At 39.8% G+C, this 26,546-nt stretch overlaps 1 protein-coding gene and 1 long non-coding RNA gene across 6 annotated transcripts in view; one reads left to right on the top strand and one right to left on the bottom strand.

Annotated features, from left to right (window-relative positions):
• cdin1 (CDAN1 interacting nuclease 1) overlaps nt 1-14,371 on the bottom strand; it is a 65,389-nt gene extending 51,018 nt beyond the window's left edge. The window contains exon 1 of one of the 3 annotated variants that reach the window (XM_039603756.1): nt 14,127-14,371. Coding sequence is in view for 1 of the 3 variants with exons in the window: in XM_031747232.2 (XP_031603092.1) it covers nt 157-159 (3 nt within the window). In the remaining 2 variants the exon portion in view is untranslated. Of the gene's footprint in view, nt 1-156; nt 308-14,126 lie in introns of those variants that run through there. The other 2 variants (XM_031747233.2, XM_031747232.2) reach the window with 2 other exon arrangements.
• The window catches only part of LOC120435023, a 49,527-nt gene continuing 23,321 nt past the window's right edge, over nt 341-26,546 (top strand). For 2 of the 3 annotated variants that reach the window (XR_005609475.1, XR_005609473.1), the window contains exons 1-2: nt 448-602; nt 1,006-1,135. This is a non-coding gene — a long non-coding RNA (uncharacterized LOC120435023). Of the gene's footprint in view, nt 404-447; nt 603-1,005; nt 1,136-26,546 lie in introns of those variants that run through there. The other variant, XR_005609474.1, reaches the window with a different exon arrangement.

The raw sequence follows: 26,546 nt of genomic DNA, 5'->3' as shown, positions 1-26,546 counted from the left end.
TAGCTGCACCGCTAACCAAACCTAGCTTTATGTTACACGTGCGAAACACTAAGGGCATATCATAACGTAAAACCTTCGGTCTCACCAAGGTATTAGTCGGCTTCATGTCTATTGTGTGCAACATGCTGCAAAAAATAGCTCAAAAGCAATAAATACCATGAGAAAGGGCTCTTTACTCTTAATTCCTGCAGTCCTAGTACCGTCCCCGATAGCTGCTTCCCGCTAGGAAGTTGAAGGGGGTTACTTTCATGTGAACACCGAGTTGATTGGTAGAAGAATCCAAGGAGCTGAGTATGCCGACAGATGATTGGTTACTTTGTAGCGCGAAGGCGGTGCCTAGCTAAGACGTGTTGGTCACTGGAACTGCCTTCTCGTCGGCTGTTAACGACTCACGCAAAAACGAGTAGGTATTAGTAATGATAAGATGCAGGCTCTCCTGTTACATTCTTCAAGTATTTTGCAGTCCAGCGGATCTGGAATACATGAGCTGTGCTGTTAGGGAAAACGCTTATGTTTTTTATTCTTTTGTTTTAAGGGAAGGGTTTTAATGGAGAAATAGAGGCACGGTGACTGGGAGAAATAAGGGAACGCCTCCCTAATGCGTATGTGAACTACAGTTTCACTAATAGCATGACAGATTTAACACATTTCTAGCCATGGTTTTGGTTCTGCGTTTACATTTATGGCACTCACTGGGGATGTCAACGACAACGAAAAAAAAACGATGGCTGAAGCGAACAGTTTTTAGCTTTGAACATAAAGTTTATATTTTGTACCGCAACACTCAGTCTCATTTAAAGCGAAGGGTTCTTGCAGAGATTTCAGACACATGGCTCTTTTATTTGTACTTCTGATTTATTTTTTAAAAATAGTTATTTTAATTTTAAAGAACTGAAGACGCAGTATCTTTATAGCCATCCATGGTCTTTAAAAAATGTTATTTTCCGTATTTAGCTCAGTAATTGAAATTAAAGTGTCTAAATATATTTTCTCACCTTTTTATAGTGGTTCAGTGAGAGTCATATGACATCTGTTACCCCTTGACTCCACAATTACCTCCTATGGGAAATGTTGTGGGTCATCTCCAGTCTTGGGCTCCCCCAATATCCACCAGCATCCTCTCTCAGCAGTAAAGGTATATTGGTTCAATTTACACGACATAAATTAGACGTAAAAAATTCAAATGGATTGCTGTATAGAAGAAAGAACTGTGAAACTTTGAAGGATAAACATTTCCTTTCTGTAACATTTCTAACTTGAAGCTGTGTGTCTTTTAATGATTATGAATCTAACAGTTAAAAATTGGTTGTTTTAAACAACAGTAAGATTGGAGTAATTCTTTAAGACCAAATACATCCCTTGAGATCAATATAATTTTACAATGGCATTACTGTATAATTAGTCTCTGTGGAATAGTGCTAAAGCTCATTCACTAATAGATTTTCTTTTAAATGTTTTGTCTTCTTCAGTTCATTTTTTGTTTGATTTTTATTTTCCTAAAAAAATTAAAAATGAAAGATGATCGCTGTCACAAATAACAGGATTCAAAATGTGTAAAAAAAAATAATAAAAAAAAATCTGTATTATCACCTGTATGCCTGTATAATTATATTAGTCTCTTCTATGGCTGAGTCAAACATTCTTTTGGTTTTCTGCATTCTGAGTGAACAATGCATCAGTGAGCAGAAAGGCTCTATCTGACCTGTGCTGTGTCAGAAAATAGCAGTCATTGTTGTTGGGCAGTGTAGTATGATGTCTGAGATGAGCTGAGGTCTTAGGCTCTGTGTTCACCGGCATAGTGCCTGGGTCTGAAAGGGCTCAGCGCTCTGTAGCTGTTACAAAAGGGAGCTGTGTAGTGGGATTGGTATAGCTAGATAAGATCAGGGCAACTGAGGAAGTCTGGTCTGATTGCTACAAAGGGCTGAGGTCAGGGGCAGGAGGAGCAGTTTACCCATCTAGGTATCAGAGGATCAGGGGTTTTGGTGGGGAGCCGTGTGTGTATTAGGTATAAAAGGATCAGTGTAATGCAATGGTATAAAATGATAAAAATCAGAAGGGGTTGGAAGGCTGTGTATTGTAATGGCTTCAAAAGCTAGGGGATTAGAGATTTTGTTGTTTGCAGGTGTCTACTCTTGCCCTTCTATGTACTCCTATGTGTGTGTGTAAGCACACATTTTTGTTTTGAATAAGTTTATATCTGTATGCATTTACTGATGGCTAAGAGAGCCACACCAGGCTGTGATTAGAGCTGAAAGAGAGAGCGAGGTGATGGAGAGGATGTAGGGAAAAGATACGGGGTGAAAGATGAGTGCTTTGGAGACTGCGTGTAAACAGGGCAGTGGTACACCCAGTGTCGCTAACCAGCTGTGAAGCCGTCTCACAGTAGGAGATGAATTTACAAAGGATGTCTCCCTCTGATATCCAGGAGATGCTGCACTGATCTCTGCTCCACTGCTCTCGGCACACCATTGTAGTGCTAAGCACTGTTCCACTAATGGCACTTATATACCTTAATGCCTGGAAAACATTTACATTTTGCTTGCAGCAGAGGGAAAGTGTATGTCTGTGGAGAAGAGGAAAATGCGTGCATGCATAAGAAGTGTTTTTTATCAACAGTATCTGACAATGAATTGAAGATTTGTGAGGCTGTGTAATTTCCTTTACTCATCACATAGTTTAAGGAAATTGCAAGCCCTCCCATGTCTTACACATAGTCCCTCCTTACCATATCTAGTGATATTACTCACGTTACAAAGAGAGCATTTTGTTACACTAGATCGTCAGCATTACTGTCATAATGTTCCTTTTTTTCCATTACTGAAGCCAGTGACTTCACTCCCCTGCACCACAGAATTGCTCTCCAATCTTCAGGGAGTCTGGGATCTTAGCTTTAAAAATCACAGTTTAAACATGAGGCAAACCATAACCAGGAAATGCCTGTAGTATTAGCAAGGTATCGGATTCATACATCCCCCCTGTACAGCATGACTGCCCCTGAAAATCCCACATCCATATTTTACATCATGGGAGACAAGACACATGTGTTTCACCTAAGCTTTCAAAGCTGTTTCTTTCATTTATTTTATTATCTTTTAATGAATTTAATTAGAGGACATGTAATTAAATACAATTGTGCTCATCCCCTTAACACACACATATGTGCAAACATACACACACACATTTGGCTGTAAATCTGTAAATTGCCCAAAACAACATGTGCAATGTGAGCAAATTTACTGGATTAATAGGGGATTCATAATATTTTGGGATTGTATTTCACTCTAAACGACTGCATGCGGAAACAAAGGCTGCAGCCCAAACTCATTAATCATAGTCAACGGGCTGCCCGAGTGCAATTTGCATGACCGAGGTGGCTGCACATGCTGCCGTTCGGCCTAGGTTGCTGGATCTGCCTCGATTTGGCCCGGCCGTTAACGCTGCGTCAATCAAGGATAACCCAATAACAGTATGACAGAGGAAGAGGGGAAAAAACATTTTCTTCTCATTACCCAACACTCCTTCCCCTCCCTCCCTCTTCCTGGTTGCCCAACTTCTTATTTTAGTTAGGACTAATTATACTGGCCTGATGAAAATGAAGCCATTCTGGATCTGCATCTATTACTGAAAGCATAAATTCCTAATTTAAAAAAATATGTACGATTTAAAAAAACTTGAATATTTAAAATAATAAAATATTTTTCCATCACTAACCTCTTAATGTATATTAATAGATGTCAAAGTCTGATTTGAACGTTGCATGTATTTTCAGAGCAAATAGACGTCTAGCTTTTTAGCTTTTTTATGGTGTAGCGTAATTACTTTTATCTATAAAGAAAACTTTTTAGGTTGCTCTGTATTTTTGTCAGTCACAGTTTGGAGCCTCACTAAGCCATTTTAACTGTAGATAATTGGGTTGAGGCGTGATGCAGTGAAGTTCAAAATGAAGCACAATTTCACAACGCTCTAATCTCACCAATGGCTCCATACACTGAATTCTAATTATCTCGTCAGGAACTTTAAAAAAAAAAAAAGTGGCTTTTAAAATTTTTATTTCTAGTCCATACGAGGTGTGTGTGTACATGCATTGGTGTGTGCGACACGTGATGATGTGTGTGTGCGTGCATAAGTGTTTTTTTGTGTATGAGGCACACACACGCGCACACACAGACACCCACTGTCACCACACACAGACACGTGAATGCGGCTTGTGTCTGGTCTGGCCTCTCTACCTAGCTCTGCTGACGAGGCTCATGCTGTGCTCTCCCCCCATCCCCTAATATCCTGGAGGCATTTTTCTCATTATCAAATATTGTTTGATGTCTTTGTTTCTTGATGATTAACCATGGTCACCAAACACTGGTCTGGATTGTTTAAAATTTAATTTTGGGGCTCTGAAGTACCTGCAGAGGGCCGACTGGTGGGGACACCCGTATTTTATGTACGCTATTTTTCACGCTGAAATGCAAGAGGACACACATTGAAAAACACAATAAATCCTGGAGGAGAATCATTAGTGGAATACTAGTGGTTTTATGACCATTGTTATTCAATGCTGTATTGAGATGCAGTAAATTGTACTGTTTATTATGGGTTAGTGGATTCAGTTCAATTTTCAGAATAATTATGTTGTTTTTTATTTTGCATTAATAAAACTGCTCACTGTATACTTTTCTCCATGTTCAATGTAAAATCTTAACGTTCCTTATTTACAGTGTAAATATTTGTTTCTCAAATCCAGTTTTTATTTTTGTACATCTTTTTGCTTATTCCTTGTGTTTTCACTTTACCGATCACATATATTATATATTTCACCGATAATTTGAACATCATAAAGACAAACATCTTGCTTTAGGTACCCAAGATTTATGATGGAATCAGCATCATTGTAAGCAAACAAATAGGGAAACAACAATCTCCCCTAATGTCAGCATGTCAAAACTATATTGAATACTTGAAATATCTGTGTATCTAAGGCTGAATAGCAGCCATTGTATCAGTCTAATGATATTATCCTCTGAAATTTGGAGTGAAAGAAAAATGGCAGAAATGAGCAGTACCATTGTCTGCCCCCATTTTATTTAAACAAATTGCAAGTGCAGAGAGGCGCAGACTGAGGGAAAGGAAGAACAAGGGAGACAGAGAGAGAGACAAAAAGAGAGAAAGTGCTCTGTAAATGAAAGGTTATGCGCCGTCCCATGTGTTTGTATTGTCAATAACTGGAGAAGGCTGTCAAGAAAGTGGGGAGATAAAGGTCAATAACTCAGGCAAATGTGTTTGTATTTGTACACTCCTGCTGATAGCATAGCAAACGTCAGGGCCTGTGTCTGACACCCCACAACAATAACACAAACAGTGGGGCTAGCACTAGAATAGTCATTATTATTGTTGCTGCTGGAAATGAGAGGGAACCTCAGCACATGGCTGTGACAGCCGGCGCAGTGTCACTCAAACATCACTCCATAATGAAACACGCCAGAGATCAGAAAAGGCGATGATAAAGTGTAAACACAAAGAGATTATGCTGCCGGATGATTCTGATATTTGCCTTATTTTCTTGTCTCTGAAGAAATATGATCGTAACCATGATGTTTTGGAAGCACTTAACACAAACTGTAGGCACTGGGATAATTAGGCCTGTTACTTCTGTTTGTTTTTCTTTCAAAATAAAGTTTCCAGAATTTCCCTTTTATTATTTATCCATCGCTAATTTTCAAGCAGTGAAGCGTGCTTATTTTTTAATAACGTCATTAACTTTAATAAAGTAAAATATGATAATTGTGAATTTAGCCCCTTTGATTAGATCAACGAGAATTTTCCATTTTATCCTAAAAGATAAAATAGCAAGTAAATTAAATGTGTAGGACTAAAAAAAACAAAACACAAACACACACAATGTTAAGCTGTAATTTAAAAGCTCGATTCATTTTTCATGATTCCTATACGTGTTTAACTGCTATTTTTTTTCCAGAGCAGTTTAGTGTTTCTCTCCGTGGCCTTGAGTGCAATAAATGTGCAATTAACAGACTTAACTAATTCATGAGGAACATTTTGAGACTAACGAAGGGCATAACTACTGTACAGACGCCACTGTCATCGGTGAATATTGTTATTGTTCTGCTTTTAATTGCTGGAGGAGGAGGAGGAGGAGGAGAAGAAGGAGGAGGAGGCAGCGTGTTTTGAATATACGTCTTCGGTTACCATAGCAAAAAAGAAACACAGGCTCCCTCTTGACAGTTATATCTAACGTCAGAGGTACGTGGAGGTGTTAACTTCTCCAGTTTAAACCAGCTACCAAACAAATGACCCTTTTTAACACACAAAGAAACCAGATATAAGTAGGTATGCCACAAGTAATGACATCAAGTCATTTGGCCATTCATCTTGATATGTGATCAAAGAAAAGGTTCCACAATTTTTATGTGCCTTTAAAACACAGACTGTTTTTTTAACCAGATATAATTTATGTTATTTTAACTGTTATTGCAGTGGATTAAAAAACACTCAACTGTCCTTCTTTTCTTAGGAAACTGCAATGATTAAATAGTTTTAAGTAAAATACAACTAAAATAGCTGCCTCTCTGTCTGATTTTTACCCGAGAAGCGTATTTTCTGTTGTCATCAGCGCACGTGTCCGCAAAATTTGCAAACGTTGTGCTACTGTTGTGAGCGGATGAAGCAAAATGTACTTTAAGTGAGTATATAAGTCCATAGGGGAAAGTGGATCCCTCTCTCTCTCCCTCTGTGTCACCCTCTCCCCAGTCAGTTTGTTTGTTGGCTGTGGAGCCTCGTAGTGGTTTACATTACATATGATTATGTAAATCTGGAGCTGTTCCTGTGCATTATGGGCCAATGCATTGTCAAGATCTTTTCTAAAGCAGTCAAGTAGCTATTTCTGAATTCTTTTATTATTTGAGAGTGCAACAAAGAAAGTCTTTTGTTCACTGTTTGCCGCACACACACTAACATGAATACACAAACACACACACACACACACACACATATACACGCGCGCTCCTGCTGCCGTCCATGACTTACTACTGTCCCCTAGTGGTGCTCGAGTCCACAATCCCTTAACTCTCCATTTCTATCAACTTTCCACGCTTCCATTCACCTGACTTCCCCCTGTCTTTGTCCTGCTCCCCTTCTGTGTGCCTTCTCTCTGCCTTATCATGCTCAAACATTTAAAGGGTTGATTTGCAGTATTGTATGACAGGGAGCTCCAATTATGCATTGCTGTGTCCACAGTGACTTTGCTTTCAATGGAGGGCTCAAACAGTGTCAACAAAAACAGGAACCCTGATGTTTTGTGGCTATTGTGAGGCCAGAGCTCGTGTCAATAAGGTATTGTTTAGTCAGAGTGCCACACCAAAACGGCAGTGAGAATGTTATCAGACCTGTGGAAATCGGGTGTGCGTATAATAGTGCTAAAATGTAAGTATGATTGTTTGGACAAGCCCAGCACAAATGCATACAGGGAACAGCCTTGGAGCTTTGTCACCTTTCCACGCTGTTCTTTTTAAAGTGAGCAACGCAGCGGGAACTTTTATAGAACAAAAACCCTTTTTTGCATCTGTCGCTTATTTCATGATTCTAAAATTACTCCTCGATTATTTATTTGTTTTAGAATTATTTTTAGTCAGGTCAAGAGTACTCTCTTATGCCTGCCATCACCGAGTTGATCTCCTATTCCCGCAGATAATAGTATGCATTTTTATACTTTTTGTTTTTGCTTTCCTGATCACTGTTATTCCAGCTCTAATTGGTGTGATAACCTGGAACAGTGCTAATAAACAATAGGGTAAAAGGGTCAGCCTCCACTGGCAGTGCATGGACACACACAGTCAAGTCACTCATGTCAAATGACCAATTATACAGGTTATAGAGGATGGCACCTCCGTCTCCAGTGCCCCGTCCCTCCTGGGATAGCTTTCCAATGAGTGGGCTATCACTCAAAACCAAACCACATTCATTCATTAGTCCGTTAAGATGGGCATCAATTATTCATTGAGAAAGTGGCCAGTGGATTATTTCTGTCAGCACAAGGCTTATTGTATCAAAGGTTGATTATGGCTGTGTTAATTTAGCATGCACTGTTGTTTGTGTGATTTGTCAAAAGGATAAATCTTAAAAAAGAAATGTGAATTTAAAAAAACATCAAATACAATTTTTTCACTTAATTCTAGAGTTTTTATAAATATATGTAAAACTTTCACAACAACATATTTAATTATTTTAACCAAATGCAGAGCAGTTTTAACTTATAGAGAGTGCATCACTTTCACATTGCCCTGCATAATTTAACTAAATGTAACTTGCTTGTGTGATATGGTGTCGTCATGATTTATGAGTTAAATATGTTCAACACCTTCCCTTTATTCTTCCTTTCAGTCACTAACAATCCTGTGCTCACATCTTTTTTTCATGGCATCATCCCCAAAATTCACGCCCACGCCACTCTGTAAAATCTTTTTATTAGAATGTTAAAAAGTCCTGCGGGGATTTTTTTTTTTTAGAGAACTCAGTAAGAGGGGAACTAGTAAAACAGTTAGCCTAAACTGGACGATTGACAAAGCCTTGGCTGAGACTGCAAACACAGACTCATGCATTGTTTTGCAGTTAAAGTGTTAATTACATCATGCATTAAGCCTTTCTTAATGTATAAAAAATTGTTTTATACCCAAAATTTTTATTAAGCTATTCATTTGTTGTTTAATGTCCTGTTTATACTCATTTTACAAAAAAGTTAATTTTCCCTATCAATTTTATAGTAAATTACATGATTATTAAAATCACATTTTCATTATTTTGTACTGAAATGTCTGAACATTAACCTACTTTCCCCTTCATCTGACCCATAGAATACCCTTTGAAAACATGACTAAGTGAAGTGCTATTTAAGCAAACACGTTGCGAGTGAGGCAATGTTTTAGCAAATATACATGGAGTGTTTTGGAGATTAGTATCCTGTTACAACACATAGCAACACACTTTAGTTTCATGTTTGCAGGGTTTTTCCCAATGACAAATTTGACCTCCAACTTCAGAAAACTCGTTCAAAGCAGGAGATGAGGAGATGTGGTATGTAAGTGTACACCATGTCAACAAACTCCTTTTAGCTGGACTTATATATATATATATCGCATTACATGTTATGTTAAAGGATATTATTGTTTTCGATACAGATTTTAATAATATTGCCTTTTATCAAGTGAAATATGGGCATATATAAATATTATCCCGCTATTTTTAGGATGAATGATAGGGATTCTCACAGACAAGTAGACACTTTATATGGTCAGAAAGCTCATTTGTCTTGACCTTTCCCCCCATTACTAATCCCTGCCAGTGATATCCAAGTGTCACCACGTTATAGGTTAAAAAAGTTCATTGATCCAAAAAAAAAAAAAAAAAAATGGGTGTGTCACTGTTTTTAGAGTTTTAATGAAGGATAAACAGTGAAGAAGTGACAGAGTGCAGACTTGGACTTGGCACTGAGCTTTGAGCCTCAGCAGGCACTTACATGTGATGCAGTGACAGCTCTTTGAGTTGGTGGGGAAATTAATTCTTGCTCAGTGTAAAGAATCTATTCATAACAGCTTTTGCTTGAGAAAACATTAACAATTTTTCATATGGATCAAAGTGGCCATCTGGTTAAATTCACACAGGCTATACCTTATTCATGCACCTCGTTTACTGCTCTCGGTGGATTACCTTAATTTTCTGTCTTCCCTTTTCCCTCAGGTTTGTAGAGCACTTGCAGAGTGAGACTCTCTCAAGAATGTGTCTAATTTAGTGGCTAAGAGGCAGATTTATACCTGTGCTAGTTATGAAGAAGGTTGCTCCCTCGAGAAGCCCAATGACTGTTTACGGGCGGCCTGACAATGCCTCAGCAGATGATGAAGCACCTGCCAGAGTCCCCCCCCCCCGCCATGTCTGTTCCATCCCTTTCTGTCTGTCTGCTCACCTCCCTTCCTCCTGCTTTCTTTCTTCTTTCACTCTTCCTTCCTCCTCTCTTTCTTAGCGCTCCTCGCTCACTCCTGTCTCCCTCCCTTTCTCTCGCTTTGTTTCTTTTCTCAGAAGAGCCACCATCTCCTTCAGTTACCATGGAGTTGTGCATTTTACAACCATTCGCACTGCTCTCCCCAGAGTGAACCCATCTACTTACTCTGCCACTGAGAATAAGAGTTTTCCCTTCCATGTCCTTCTGCCATTCTTCCTCTATTCTTCCTCCCCTTCCACACATTCGTACACCGGATGGACAAATTGACAGCAGTGCACAAACACACACCAGCGAGCAGAACTGTGGTCAGGTTTTGTTTATGACAGAGAAAGGCAATATCGGGATTGTTTCAGAGTAGTGTCATCACATGAAATGTATCGCTGTCAGGAGTATGTTTTATATGTCTGGGCTCTTGGCTGAAGCCATTTTGGGAAACAGAAAATATCATATCGTGTGACCTCCTCTGGTATAAAAGTAAACTATCAGCTGTAAATCTGATACACAGCTACAGTTTTGCGTGTGTGAAAAAGAAGAGAATTGAGTTCACTGCGACACAAGTAAATGAAAAAAACACTGTTTTATGAAGTTAATTCTATTTTTCAATTAATTCTTTCTCACATGTTCGCAGTGATCTAGTTTTTAAACTGTGATTTTTAATAGAATAAGTATTATATATTCTCATTAAATTATACAGTTTTTCTGTGTTTCTTGGAAGGTAAAAGCAAGACACAAGGTGAACTGATTGCCCACATTGGAACTAAAAAAATACTGATACCCTTATCATATAATTAAAAACAAATAGTTGTGCGCTATTCATTTTTCCAGTGTAAGCATTTTAGGTTAATTTCCTCTTATAAAAATTTTAGAATTTTATAAAACCAATAATTTGTCCTTCCTTATATTGTATAAGTATTCAAATATGGCCAATTCTTCATCACAGTGTTAAATTGCATTTGTTCTTTCTTTTAAGTATCCAGGCTGCATTAAACTCAGTGGGCCATACACTCATTAATGTATGTTGTATGAGTTTGCACCTGTAATTAAGTGTCAGTTTATGAAACACACAAACACTAATAATACCCAGAGCTTTTCTTGGTGAGCCCAGTGGTGGCAATAGCCCATCCATCAATGTCCCTAATGAGGCTCATACAGACAAGTCAGCGGCAGCTTCATGGGTCCCTCAGACTTATTTTCTGTGCTATAATATATATGCTATGATAATCACCCAAACCCCCCTACCAAGACAATGTGAGCAAAGATAGAGAAAACGTGTGCGTATCTGTGTGTGTGTGTGTATACATGTTTGTGTGCAAGGACAATAATAAGCATGTCGTATTAAAGTGTGCGTATTAAAAGTGTGTTCAAAGTTCCCATTAACCTCACTGCCACTTTAGTTTAGGCGATGTTAATCAAAACCAGCACCATTAAGTGCGAGGTGTTTAATATGGCTACTATTTTCAATGTCACCATTAATAATATGATGCTGAGTGTCCAACTTGAGAGCTAATGAGGTGTCATAGGTTATGTAGACCAGTCAGAAACCAGCACAGGATATCAGTTATACAAAGACCTTGGCTTCGACACAGTTGTACAATAGCGAAGCTATTATGTAAGGCACAGTCGACACCAAAACTCTGTTTGTACAGATCTTGTTTATTTATGGTTTCAGCTAACCTGGCGTTCACCACTGAGATTCTTCAGAAGCTTATGAATGATAATCCTCTTCCTGTTTATCCAAATCATATTTCTCTTCTCTCTCCCCCCGAGCCACAGTGTACAGAATGTGGCCGCCATATTTGGATAAGAGATATACAGTTTTTAGAATCTGAATCCTTTGTTCTGTGGACAGATTTCATGGTCGGGATCCTTTCTGCACTCTTCCCAAGTTACAAACGTACTTTTTTGTACTTTTTTGTGCTTTTAGGGGGCACGGTTTTGAAATCACGTCCCCCTTGTGATTAATGTGAATTTATGTAACAATAAGGAGAAACTACTTTTGAAATACTTTAAGACTCCTTGATATATTTTTTTTCTGTTTGTCAGTATGAAAGCAGCAGCAGTCAGTGTGTCGGCGGTTAATGACAGAGGAAGTGACGTCTGACAACTATAGCCTGCCACTGTGGTTGGTTCTTTAAGAGCAAAAGGAGGTGGCCACGTCTCAACGCTAATGGAGGAGGAGAAAATGGCCGTGTCACTCCTGTCAACGTATTATGCTTTAAACCTAGACAGTTGTTGTCGCTCTTGCAGGCCCATAATTTTATGCCATTAAAAGTACCAAGGGGGGAAAGAGTCAGAGAAGAAGGAATGAGGGAGGTGGGCTCTGAAGTGAAAGCAGTTGTACAGTCTCTCTACCTCTTGTTTCCTTCATGCCTGATTCCCTGCCACTTTTGTGCTGGAAACTTTTGGCATTTCTTGAAAGCATAAAGACCAGTTGGGACTTTAAAGTGATCACAAAGTCAATCATGTTGGCTTGAATTACCAGCAATCTCTGTCAGTTAGTCCCTCTCAGCGGCTACGCCGCGATGTGTGGGAGGGGTGTAGGCGAGAGGAGCGCGTGCTCGTACGAGTGTACATTAACATACTGTAAATGCGTGGGAGTGAGGAAAAGTATGAAACTTAAATTACAGATGATGGCACAAAGGGACTCATTTTCATACCTAATTGTTTTAAGTTTAATAAAATGAACTCGGCTTGCTTGGGAATTTTCTGAGAAAACTATACGGAGAGGAAAGCACAGTTTTAAAGCAAACTGTGCGGCCAAATTACAAAGCCCCGCAGGTGAGAGCAACTCTGACACTTCTTTATGAATTGCCACTAATCGAAAATGTTGGCAGGAATTACTGTCACTTGTCCTGATTTGTATGCATGGCAACCTTTTTCATCTCAAAGAATACTAGACCCCACAAGGTCTTTACATTATGGGCAAACATTTGCAATTATGATGAACTCTGCCAGCTTATCTCAAAAGGAACAGGTTCTTACTGATGGACAAGAAGACATTTTAATGAAATAAACTGCTTTGAGCTGATGAAATAAAGATTGCGCCACCTCAGGGCACACTCAAATTAAATTATCAAGATGACTGCATGCATGCCGCCCCCATTAACGCAGGTATCGTAACAGCCTAATCGCACTGCACTTGCTCTCTATAGCATTTGTGAAAGAGCTACTGTATACAGTGGATGATGCTAACACTCATCCTCTCTCCCACGTTTCAGCCCTCTTCCACTAAAGGCCTCACAGCTTCTCTTTTACTTCATTCAGTGGGATGAACTAATGTTGAAACCATATGTTGTCCCTGGAGGCTGAGCGAGTAGACACTGCGATGCATGCGGTTTTATGCGTGCAGATAAACATGGGCTTGTCAGATGTCTCTGGAAGGAGCCCAGAGTCCTCTGCCTTAAAACAATGTTGGTGTTGGGGCGAGAGACTGTGACTGGCAATGGGAAACACCTGTGCTGGGGTGAGCAGCTGGGCAGCGTAGGGTTAGGGGGGTGCAGGGGCTTTACCACTGTTAGAAGAGGAAGGGAAGGCAAGAGGGAGGTATAAAGCCAGTTCGAAAGGCCACTACATCCTCAACATTTGCTTCTGAGAAGTGGAGGTCGAAGGAAATTAGTTACAGTAATGTCTTGGTTGTTGCCACTTAAATTTTAACACACATGTGCTGGGAGGTGAGCCAGAGTCTCAGCCTGGAAGAGAGTGTGCACAGCACTAGTTAGTGAAGACCATTAAAAAAATCGTAATGGTGGGGGGAAAAATACAGGAAATATGTGACTTAATCCATAAATATTTTTTTGATCAAAAATCATTCTTTTAATATCTTAGTAAGCACTGGCCAGAAGTTATAACCACAATACATAAAAAGTAAATAATTTACTTACAAAAACTGTTAAAGTGGCAGAAATATTTTTGTAGTGTTCTTTTGTAACAAAAAATGGTTAAACTTGCTTAAGTGTTAGGGCGATTTCTGCAGGCATTCCAGTTTTATATTTGTTAGTTTCTTTATTTATTTATTGAAGAATACCAAGCCTAGTGGAAAAGAAAGTGTATACAGTATAAACATGCAAATCTCAAATGAAATAAAGAACACACAACAGAGCAACAATTTCACAGCCAAACATCTTACCCCGCTGCATATCCATCAGCCTCTCCTCAGCGGCCCGACGCTCCACTCTCAAGTCAGGTCGATCTTTCCATCTCATGCTTCTCTATCCTGAGGTGCCTGCTGTCAATTTATCAGACTCTTCCTTTTAATTTCATACTTTCCACCGTGTAAGCATCCATCTTCACTGTCTGCAGCAGTGTTAGAGGGTTCAGAGCGTAGTTGTGTGTAATAGAGGCTGATGTGTAGACCACGACTGACAGGGAGAACCAAGTTGCAATGGAGTAATGAGTTAGTGGAGGAAAAAAAATTCAGTATACTGCACGCAGTGTGCGGTCCACGTTGTAAATTTTGTTGGCAGTTTTTTCTTTTATTTATCTTTTTTATTTCTGTACATGCGTGTATCAGAATCCAAAAATGTCAGTTTAAGTTAAAATTTCATGTATTTACGTTTAGGTTTAGCTTTAGTGCCCAGGAATAAGGTTGTTGATATAGTTAATCTAAAATTTGTATCAAGCTACTTACAAGCCAGATGCCTACAGTATGAACCTGAAAACGCATGTTGGGGAGAGTGACGTAAAGTAATAGAGTGGATGTTGCAGTACCTTTGTTCTGAACTGACATTTATCAGTGGTTGAATCTAGCAGTCACACAGCCTTATACAGTCATACTGATGAAGAGAAATCGCCTGTATTTCTGGATTCAAGCATAAAATTAGTAGATTAAATTTTTGTTAAACTCCATTAGCCCTATTCCTTTGATTTGACACATCCAAAATGTGCACTGGATGTGACACATAAAATATAATAAATCTAATCTTTATTTTGGACTCTCAAGCCTTGTCTCTATAACCCTCTCCTCATCTTCTCATCATCCTTTCCTCTTGTCTACGTTTTTTTTCTGTCTCTGCATCTACCAAAATTAATTACTGTATGTTTTATTTTATGAAGGTGTCAGGATGAAATGATGAATGGCTTGTAATATCAAAAGATTAAAGGCACAATGCAATGAAGGACGCACCTGCTTACACTGTGATAGTGCTTACATGCGGGCACACACACACATTTACACACACAAAGCATGCACTCACAGTCTCCGGGGCCCCTGATATCTGGTTTCATATTTGATATTAACTACATGGGGGAGCGATTATGGCCACAATGTCATTACCAGTGGTAGAGGGGCATAATAGAAGTGAACTTTTCAAAAAGGTCCTTATAATTGCTGCCTGGGTCCTTCTTGATAAAATTCAATATTGATATGTACACCGGTCCCCTCATTACGGCCACAGATGAAAAAGAGCATTTCAGCATTCTTTAATGAGCGCTGTACCAGTGAAGGTCATCTTAATGGGGTTCAACTTGTTTTTTGGGAGCCAGAGGTAATATTCTAATGAGAAAGAGCCACTACACCACTCTAGTAATTCTGTAATTGCACCCATGGATGCCACTTTATTGTTGCCTGTGCAGCAGTGTTGAAGTCCTTTGTTGTCATTTGCAACATTGCTTGTCCTCTCTGCTCTGGTTTGGTGGTCCACTTTCACACATAGAGATGCACACACACACTAATTACTGTATTTTAAAACACTATTCAGTGTTTACTGAAAACTGAAGTTTTTTCTTTGCTTACTTATGAGCAGACGGCACAATGGCTGTGCAGTGTTTAGCACGGGTTTGAATCCACAAGCCAGCCAGGTCTTTTTGTGTGATGTTCTCCATATGATTGCATGGGTTTTCTCCAGGTACTCCTACTTCCTCTCAGAGTCCAAAAAAATGCCTGGGATTAGGTTAATTGGAAGCTCTAAATTTGTTATAAGTTGTCTATTTTTCTGTGTTAGCTCTGTAACACTGTCAGCATTTTTTAAAATAAAAAAACAACAACCAAAAAGCGACTAATTGTCCAGTGTTGCACTGCACTTTGAAGACTTTCTGTGTCCAATTTAGCCAGTTTTAAAAAAACATCTTTTGGAGCCTAGAAAAGAATTATTCACAGTAGTGTTCTTCAACCACGTTTAATGTCCTAATATTTAGATTAATCTTTAGACTTTATCGTTAAATGAGCTTAGCTTCTGCATCTAAAAATTAAATCCAATGCAGTGCCTTAAATCTGCATTTTCTAATTACCAGTATAGGAGGATACCCGTCTGGTTGCAAAAAGAAGTCTGATTACGTCAAAGTCTATGAAAAAATTACCCTTCTTTCCTATGAAAGTTTTTTTCTTGTTTTCTAGGTTAAGGTCTTTTTCAGTGCATGATAGTCACTTTCCTTAAGTTCTCAGTCAGATCCCCTCTTTCCTTTTCTGTGCTAATAAAAAAATTAAAAAATGAGCAAGTTGCAACTTCAAATCAGCAGTCCTCAAACCAATTTGTGACGTAATGGTGGTGATATTTATCTTTTATACAAAGTTTGTGGTATAATCAGTGGAGTTCGCCATTAGGCAATTATAGTTAAATCACAGATTACACAAGGAGCCTGGAGAAGAAGTGCACGTTCAAGATTCCAGAGGTTGAATGTCCTTTTACTTGGTCGATTTGCTTCCCTTGAGTCCAGTCTCTGAAAAACCCCATGAGCTATGCCGACAAGACAAATGGACAGACAAACGGCACGTGGAGGCCATCTGTTGTTGCCATGGTTTCCTTTCCTCCATAACAACCCTTATATTATCGCTAAACTCAAAGAGAAATCAGAACAGTGTGCACTCCACAACTTCCACTGGCGATATTTAGATTTACAGGAGCTTTCAGTCCAGTGGCTGTTAGTCAAAACTGCTTCAGAAATAATGTCTAAATCAATTTTCACTGAACAACAAATAGCTTTTGTTCTGTTAGCATTTAGCATAATTTGGATTATTGTAGAGTTGCATTATAAGTTGGAAGTTGGTTGCTCCAGATATAGTTTCTCTGTTTAAAAAAAAAAAGCTGTGAAAATAGTTCTAAACTATACCAAGCTTCTAGATCTCCCCCTTTCCTCTTTGTGCTATTATTCCCTATTGTAGGTCATGTCAGTTTAAACAGGATCTTCAAATATTTTCACTCTGACTTGTATGCACATGGGAGATGCACTACAGAACCAGAGGTTAAAAGTCACACAGCCTTTTCCCTTTTTGGACACAAAAATAATTTTCAAAGTCACGAATCATCAACATTCAGCTTCCCATCCAAAACAGTTTCAGTTCAAGACAATGATGAAAAAGATGTAACCTAAACTTGAGGGGTGAAAGCTTAGGGGCATATACTCTTTGGGGAATTAAAATGAGCAATTTGTCAAATTTCATTCAAAGCAGTGAGGTTTTAAAGCATGGATAAATTTCAGTCTCTCCTGTCTTTGACTAGAGAATGTGGAAGAGTGAACCTGCTCCGTAGGATTCAGGCAGCTGTATAAAACTGTGAGGGAGTTTTAAAGGTGATGAGAAAAAGGCAAGGCAGTGAATATCATCTTGTAGATAAGACAGCCACCCCGCTTTCCACAGGCTACATCCGTTTTATTGCATCTGGCAGCGAATTAAGGCATGTGTGGGGAAAAAAAAAAGGACGATTGAAAATGAAACCCCGGGCTAAGACCGCATTCAGCCCGACTTCTTTCCTTCCTCTGCACTGACATTAGACTTTGATTCTTCACATGAGATCCTCTGATGATGATGATGAACCATAAAAAATGATATAGCTCAATAAAAGTACAAAAAGGTGCAAGTTCATAAAGCATACCTGGGGGCCATGTTAGGTTTGGTCCATCCCAATGCATTTCTTCTCCCTCTGCTGGTTTTTAGAGCTGATTACCTTAGTTATTTATAGATGAAACATTCTTTGATTTGGGAGAGTTAGTGTGGCTGGCTGTTTGTGTCTGCCGGGTCCCATGAGGCTGATACAGTGGCGTCCGTTAAGAAAGATGTATGGCCTATTAACTGTAACAGACTGGGGTAATACTGTATAATACAATATAGTTGTCATTGCTGTTGTCATAAACAGAAATGGGGGAAGAAAAGTCTTATTTGAATATATGGAAAGTGATTGGAAAATTGCCTCAATTAATACAAAGGACAAAGGAGACATTTGTTGGAATTGTCTTGTTGACCTTGAAAGTCTGTTTTTTCCAAAATATAAAAATAGGTCACGTGACTCAATATAACGACATCATGCCAGTATACTAAGCTTTGAGTCTATAGATTGTGGAAAATCAGCTGCCATCTACATCCAAGGAAGTGTATAAACATATCAGTTCTTTCCTTTCCTCATTGATCCTTTTATTGTTTCCTCTCTATTGAAAGAGTGCAGAGGCACTCGTGAGCAATGGCTCCCTCCTCTTCAGTCATGTGTGATGTGACTTGAGCTGTGTGATCTCTGTGAGAGAAAACCCTGATGCATACAGGAAATAATCAGGGCAACACAGGCAGGGTTCAGAGGAATGCAAATATTTTCAGAGTGCTTAAGAAACAATACCACACACACATACACATTGCCAAATATGGACCACCTCCACCCCACTCCCCATGCTCACATACACACGCCACATCATACACACTTTAAACCACAATACATACCCACACATACATCACACACTGAGGGGAAAAAAAACAAAAAAAAAAACAACCAGCCCCCTGACAAAACTCTCCCCAAGTGCATTTGCATAAAACATTAAGCTTAACAAAATGATTACACCTGACAAGTTGAGTTGGAGGAAGAACATCGCCAGTGGCAGCCGGTTACTTGCAGATCCTGCAATCATTCTCTCGTCAAGCAACTGTTTCATGGCCGCCTTTGTAGGCACTGTCATCCCGCTGCATCGTGATTAATCCTTCCCTTTTGTTTTTCTTTTCTCCCTTCCACCCCTCTCAGTCCCTCCCACAAATCCAATAAGTTGCCCTTAAATCAGGTTACCCTGCACCTTGCAGATAGGAGCATTGTGATGGATATGCCAAAATGCATGCCAGGCAGCATGTTTTTGTGTGGAAGCACTGTGAAATTGTACTGCTGTGATTTTGCATTATGGTGCTAAGTGTTTGTCTTGTAATGCAATTAAATGTGCATGTAAGCCACCCCCACACTCCCCAAACTATTGTGTGCCGTATTTAATAATTTTATATACGCTCTTTTGTGACATTGCCATTTAACCTGAGGTAAAATAGAATAATTTAGAAAAGAATAACTTTAGAGTGTTTGCCATAGAGAACACAAGCTGGATCATTTTAGAAAAAAAAAGATGACAATCAAAACATTAATATCCTTCTCAGTCATATAAGCCTGCTGAAAATTCTTAGCTCAGAATACTTTGCTGAAGGATAGCTTGCAGATAAAGAAAGAGAGAGATTATTGCCTCCTTTCATTTCTGCCCCCCTGGCAGCTCTAGGTATGGTAATATGGTTTTTGAATATTTGCAAGCATAAACTTAAGAAATGAGTGCTGATAAGGAGTGACAGCAACAGAGGCAGCAGAGATCTTCAGCATGACAGGCGATGTCAAAAACCCTGGTGACGCTGTCACTGTGACAAACTTTTCAAAAGAACAATGCACACACACACCGTTATTGAAGTGAGCTGCTGCAAGCCTCTCTGACAGTGTTGTCCCAGCAGTTAAAAAATGGAAACATCACCTAATTATGCACGCCATATTTTTTATCTGAATACTTAAGCCAACAAACTTTCAACATATGTCAGTATACTTCGCTAGAGTGCCTGCGTACTACAGGCGAATCGGTAGAATGAAAGATTTAATTTCGGGGAAAAACATAAATGCGATTTAAAAACTGATCATTTGAACAGATTTTTCCACAGATGGAGAAAAATAAAATTGGGATTTTTTTGTTTTTGCTTGTTTGTTTGGGTTTTTTTGAGCTTCAGTCTGCATTGGATTTATCCCGAATCTGACATTAACCTGCATATAGGCAGGTGTTAGTCTGACGCTCGGGTACTATTGAGTTTTGCTTGTCTTTTCATCTTCTGCTTTACTTTTATTGGTAACTCTGCACACCCTGTCACGTGTGTTAGAAGTCATGAGGATCATTACTTTCAAAAAGAACCAGCTGGCCCATTGTTTAGGCTCTACCAGCTGTGTCTATTTTCATAACCCATTTCCCCTTTGTTCTGCTACACCTCCTTATAAAGTATAGAAACAGGAAGACAGAGTTGTATTTCACCATTTTCATGAACTCTTACCCTCATGATAGCCTAGTGCTTGGTGTGCGCCTGCATACGTGTAGGTGTCTGTACATACAGACTGTGTCAGTGTGCATGTCTGAGTGACTGCAAGGAGGAAGGCAAGTTCTGTAATCACCTAATCCAAACATACACTCAGGGAATCTCATTACTGGACCTAACAGTTCCATTTTAACCTTATCTGGTTTCAATCAGCCACCTCTCATTTGGAGAAAGGCGCAGAAACTTGATTCCTTTTGTCTAGAAGTCTCTGCTATCGGGGGTCTCCTGTTTGTCTTGTCTATCACCATCTTTTACAGCTAACATTATTTCCAATTCTCCTTCAGCAGTGAGAGAAGCGATTTAAGTGGCAGCAAAAAAGCTGCGTCTCGTCATCCAGCTTCCAAGTAGCTGTGTGACATCAGCAGGCTTGTATGTGCAGAATGGAAGGCTGCCATGGGGAACTCCTGTTAACCCCACACTCTTCCATGGTAACCCCATTTTTTGCCCAGCAACCCACTTCCACGGGCCCCCATCCTCATGCAAACGGACATTAAAACGAAACCTTACCCTGGCCCTGGAATCTGTAAGGTACTGCTTTTTTTCCCCCACTTCTTTTTTTTTCTTCTCTCTTAAACAGGGAATCCTGTAGCTTTTGCATATGTGTGCTGTGTGTGCAGTGTTAGAGTAGTGAAGAGGGGGTCAGAAAAAGGTGAGCGTGAAGCGACGTCAGCGGCTGCAAGTGAACTGTCTCAAGAATCCCCAGATTAAAAAACTCCAGAAGGTTGAGAGTCAGAGATAATCACAGGATCTGGAATTCACAATAACAAACTAGCCATATATCTACCTGTCTCCGGCCTTCCTCCCCGAGACGGCCACGGGGTCAAACAAATGGCTGCATTCCATCAACTGCTCTTTTTTTTCCTCCTGCTGGGCTCCCAATGAAGTGTCTGGAAGGATCAAATATGGCCTCTTAAGTGAAGCTTTTAACAGCTTTTTTGGCTTTCTTCACATGGATATCTTCCATTATCATTATGATTCCTTTTTTTTAATCCAGCAAGTTTCTTTATTCTCATTTTTTTGAGCACTGAGAGTTGTCGTCATGCTATTTTTAGTTTTGGGAATAACTGTAAAATGGACCTTACCACTATAGCATCACAACTGTGACTCAAGCTAAGAGCTCATGGACCTGGAGGATCTGAGGTTAGAGGTCTGGAGTTTTGTGGTTGGGGTTAGAGCACTTCCTCTGAGACTTATGTTGGAGCAACGGGCTCAGTGGCTGTAGTGATTTCTGGGTTGAATTAACAGTTGAGCAAGGGACCTGTGACTAGTGTCTGGAGGGAGCTGTTGGGGTCTAGTGAAGGGTCTAATACAGCAGGTATGATTTACATGGCTGTGAGAGAGTCCAGGATCTAAGTCTGCCCAGACCCTCTCTCTAGGGACTGTGCTAAAGGAGGTGCTGCATTGTGATACTTGTGTGATTTATGTTCCCCACGTACTCTTCCTTCCATTGGCTGACAACTTTATTATTTATTTCTGTTTGTTATAATTATGTACTTTTGTGCAGTTAAAAATACTGTACATTGCTTCGCCATTCTGAAAACCTTGGGTTGCAGCCTAGAGATTTGACCGTGTGCCTGTCTTTTCTTCAGATCTGTTCTCTGTAGAGGTTAGCCTTTGTTGTTGCCCATGTACCTGTCTAGACACAGAGGATAATTTGTCCCTTTGCTTCCTCCTCTGGTTGCTCCATTCTCAGCCAGGGAAATTACCTTACAAAGAGGGCAAGGGTTGCCGATTGAAAGTAAGTTATTTCGTCAGTGTAAAGTGTAGTAAATAGCCCGAGGTTAGGAAAAAATAATGATATACAGTCTCATCCAGAGGGAGACTACAGCATGAGACACAATCAAACCCTTGCAGAAAACTTTGTGAAATGCTTTCAGAGGATGTATTTCATCATGTTAGATTACTGCAGTGGATAGTACCACTACTGGATGGTTATATCATATTCATATCCTGTATATCTTGGCATTGTGCGCCAACATTCCTTGAGCATAGTGCATGGGATTTAGCACTGCAGGGCATATCTAAATTCATCTATTGATTAATGTTGCAGCAGGAAAAAACAAAACCAAAAAAAACGAGTCTTTTCATCATCGTCTGCAGTTACACCACTGACTGTTTAATACCCCACTCACTGCTGCATTCAGATTATTTGCTTTCACAGTCAAAAATCGAAAGGTTGTAAAAATTGACTTCCTGTACAGGCAGTGAGAAATAAATTTCAGTTGTATTGACAGCAGCCAAACACAAAAGCTATTGCCCGGCATTTAATTATTGAAGAGATTGATCAACAAAGTGATTTGTTTGCCGTGGTTCGGTTAAAAGGCCTAATTGAGTCGAGGCGTTCTTTTAAAGGCTTTTATTTGTTCGTTTGGCCTGAATCAGATTGCACGACAACCTTTGGTTAGAAGGACACTGTTTAGTTTGTGTGAATGGGCTTAATAAAGTTTTTTGAAAGCATATTTTAATTTATGTAGGTTTAAAAAAGAAGTAAAAATGACAGGCCGCTTGAGAAATACATTAGCGAACATCGGTAGCCTGAGCCCTCCGACCACTTTCTCACCTGTTCTCTATAATCTGGGAATCTTTTTCACAGTAGATGAGGACCTCCAGATTTTCAGCAGTCTTCCACCTCTCCCATTGATCTTTTACTTTTCCCCCATTCTGATCAATATGCAAGCAGTCGACTTCATCGGACTTGTATGCTGCACTGTATTGCCCTTGGTCTCCCTGTGAGAGTTTAAAAGTGACTGACTTGTTCTTCAGTTGATCCTGAGTATGCACTCTTTCCATCTTTGCAGACGTAAATGCATATGAGCAATCAAATCTCATGCATCAGAGATCATATTTTATACATTAATAGTTTTTTTTTCAAGCAGTATCATCATAACATTCTCTATTAACGTCCAGCATAGTTATCATTAAAAAATAATGTGCAGAAAAATGTATTCTTTGTCTGCATATGTTTGGGGGTATAAAAAGAGTGCTTTTAAACAGGTTTCACCTTCTTTCTATTGGATCCATTCTCAACCTCTGGCTCACACTAGCAGCGAAAGAAAGCAGGACAAGGCAGCAGAATGTTTTCATCAGAACAATATCTTAACTCCATGGCAAGTGAGCGGTCTAAACATCTAACTTTAGACAGAGATGGGAATGTTGGAATTAATGGCATTCCAGGAGGAGAGCTGGGGCTGGAGAGAACATTCAGAGAGAACATTCAGAGAGAACATTCAGACAGCATGACTGGAAGAGATTATGAGATAAAAAGCAAAGGGAGTAAAAAAAAAAGGAGGAGAGAATTGAAAGAAAGAGAGAGGTAGCAGCGGAGTGGTATCAAAGGAAAAAAAACAAAAAGTGGGTTTTTCATTTTCTGGATAGATAGATCAGATGGGATGGAACCATGCGTCACAATGAAGGCAGCTGCGCTTTTGGCAAGGACTTTCTTGGCACACACACACACACACACACATGAGCACAGATATTCTCCCGATTCCATCATGCAAAATACACGCACTACACACTCACGGCACACATGGAGGTGGGAGTCTTCATGGACAGGTGAGGGTTAGCTTTACTATTAGCTCTCTGTGCTGCAGGCCTGGATGAGCTCAGACACTGATTTCTCCTTGATTCTTCCTCTATGGGGCTTTAGCCAAGGGAGTAGTGTTTAGCAGGCCCTCAAGGCATGGAGCCATCTAAGCAGCACAGTCCTGGAACTGCTTCAGATTACCTGCTGTGTTCTTTGCCAGATAGTGCTGTGTGTCTGTTCCCATGTGCAGCTGTGTGTGTTTCTGCGCACAGTTTAAGTTTGTTGGCGATTTGCTCCAACTGATGGTTTTATCAGATTACTTAAACTTCACATGCATTCTGCATATAATCCACTTTATGGGTTTCCATTACAGTAGAGAGGGCTATTTCTATTATTTCTATTTCAAGGTGTAGCTCATATATTAGCACAGATTAAATTGAATATATGTATATTAGATTGACATATTATAAATATATGTATTTAGAAATATCAGTTTTGGAAATTTGTTGAAGTTATCTTGAAAGTGCACACCATAAAGGGCATCATTATAAAATCGAAATGATCCGCAAAATTTGTTTTTGTCCCAAATTTTGTTAAATGGTGGGATTTTTTTCCGCTGTTGCCAAAAAGAAGGCACACGTACACACACACACGCGCGCGCGCGCGCTTGACCAAAAATAAACTGTTATCCTTGGAAGTGTCTTTATTGTGGTTAGTCACACATGCATTTATCATGAAGTTATAAATCTTTGTGAGTGAAGGTTGTTAATGACTCCAAGAGTCAGTGGTGGAAGTGCTCTGTCTCATTCATTAGATGGGCTGTGATTCTAGATGCAGAAGACAGGCACTGGGATAGTACTTTACCTGGCCCAGGGCTTCCCTGGGGTCACTCTAGTGGAACGCTCTGCTGAATGGGGGCCCTGGCCTCATGCTGAGCCAGTCTGTATCCAGCAGTTTATGGAGATGCCGCATATAGACTGACAGTGACAGTTTGATGTCTACTGCCCCTTACCTTCCTGTTTGAGAATGCAGCTACACTATCCTCTATTTTTCTCAGTTTGTATTTCTCCGTGTCATTTTGATGCTGCGGTGCAGAATTTAGAGATGGTAAGAGCATGCACTGCATCTTGTCTGTTTCCTTAATATGAAGGATTTCTGTCAGAAAAAAAAGATTGGTCTGCAGAAACATCAAGGTGCAGTGGAGTTGTTTAATATTTCCTTTCCTCTGTAGATTTGGACAAGAGGGAAATATCCATCTCCTGGGATCCTGACCCTGTAGGAACTATCCATATTCCAGACGGAATTCAAACAATGACATTTAGACAGGGGCAGGGGGGCTATTTGTAGAGTTTGGTCACTTCCAAGGCATCAGCCCTAACCTCTCAGGCCCTCAGACCTTGGTCCATTTTTAGTGGTGAGTGTAGTGAAAATAAGCACCACCAGCAGTTTGTCTTTTTTACAGCCTTGCATCATTTCCTGCCTCCCCGTTGCTTTTGATCATACTTACTCCCTTTCTGCCCGAACACATACTCATACGCAAACAAACTTGCACCATCCCAGACTCCTCCGCCTTTCTTCTGTCCTTCCAGCCCTAATGAGTCTTTTAGCTGAGCCGTGTAAGACTTGCACAGGACGATCATTTTAGGGAGTATATCTTCACTCTCTGTGCCCGGGGCTTATGCCAGGGACAGATCAGCCCAGATCCAGGCAGTCAGAGGAAAGTAGAAAATAGGTTTGTTTTGATTTTTTTGGCATCCACCTCCACCCTGCACATTTTTGTATAGTAAACACTATACATAAATATTACTTCATTCTGCCATAGGCATTGTCACTACTTGAATTTTAGTAATTTACACGGAATATAAAGTTATGCACATATTCCAATGATTGCCTGCACACATAACTAATCATGTGAGCTCATAACACACTGACAATGGACAAACTCCAAGGAAAAGCCAGGGGCTAGCACTTCCCATCTTATAGCTCGGTAAACACGGAAGGAAGGAAAACTGACAAAAAAGGCAACATCATAATGAATGTTTATACTTGTCATGGACTCAAGTTACAAGTGCCCCAGCAGTTGTTTGCTGTTGCAATATGTGCCTTAGAGTTATCAATGTGAGGTTACATGTTGGTGAAAGACCCGAGAGCACTAAGCTGAGGAGATGGAGCAGCACTTTGAGGTACATAAATCTAGCATGCAGCATGTGAGCACATTATTTCAACTTAAGTCCATGTGCATGAGACGGAGGAGGGCCTATCCAAACACTGTCCCTCTGAAGCAAGACTCTATGCACTCTGAAGCACTCTCTATTTATTGTAGGCCTGTGTTTGGACTTGTGCCATATAGCACTTTGACCCAGTGAGAGGAGGTTGTTGAGACTTGTATCCAAGACGGGAAATAGTGAGCTATTGTGAGTCCCGGCACAGCAGGGTTTGGTTTTGATGGGGTTTATCAGGCTCTCCACTTACTGACACATGTGATTTGTAGTTTGTACAAATCTTTTTGCTGTTTTCTTGTTATACCTGTTATAGCTTCACACATTACATTTATCTATGCAGACAACGTCTAAATTACAGGGCTCAGTTTGTAAAACTTTGAATATCCATTGGTTGTTTATTTTTTACTTGTTTACTTCATGAAAAATATTGTGAAATACCTTTTTAGTGATTTAAAAGGAATGCTTATCCAGTGTCCAGTATGCCCCTTTCCTGCTCTCTTTTTTCTC

This window comes from Oreochromis aureus, linkage group 19, assembly GCF_013358895.1.
Source record: "Oreochromis aureus strain Israel breed Guangdong linkage group 19, ZZ_aureus, whole genome shotgun sequence".
NCBI lineage: Eukaryota > Metazoa > Chordata > Actinopteri > Cichliformes > Cichlidae > Oreochromis > Oreochromis aureus.
This window is presented reverse-complemented; position numbering and strand designations above follow the sequence as displayed.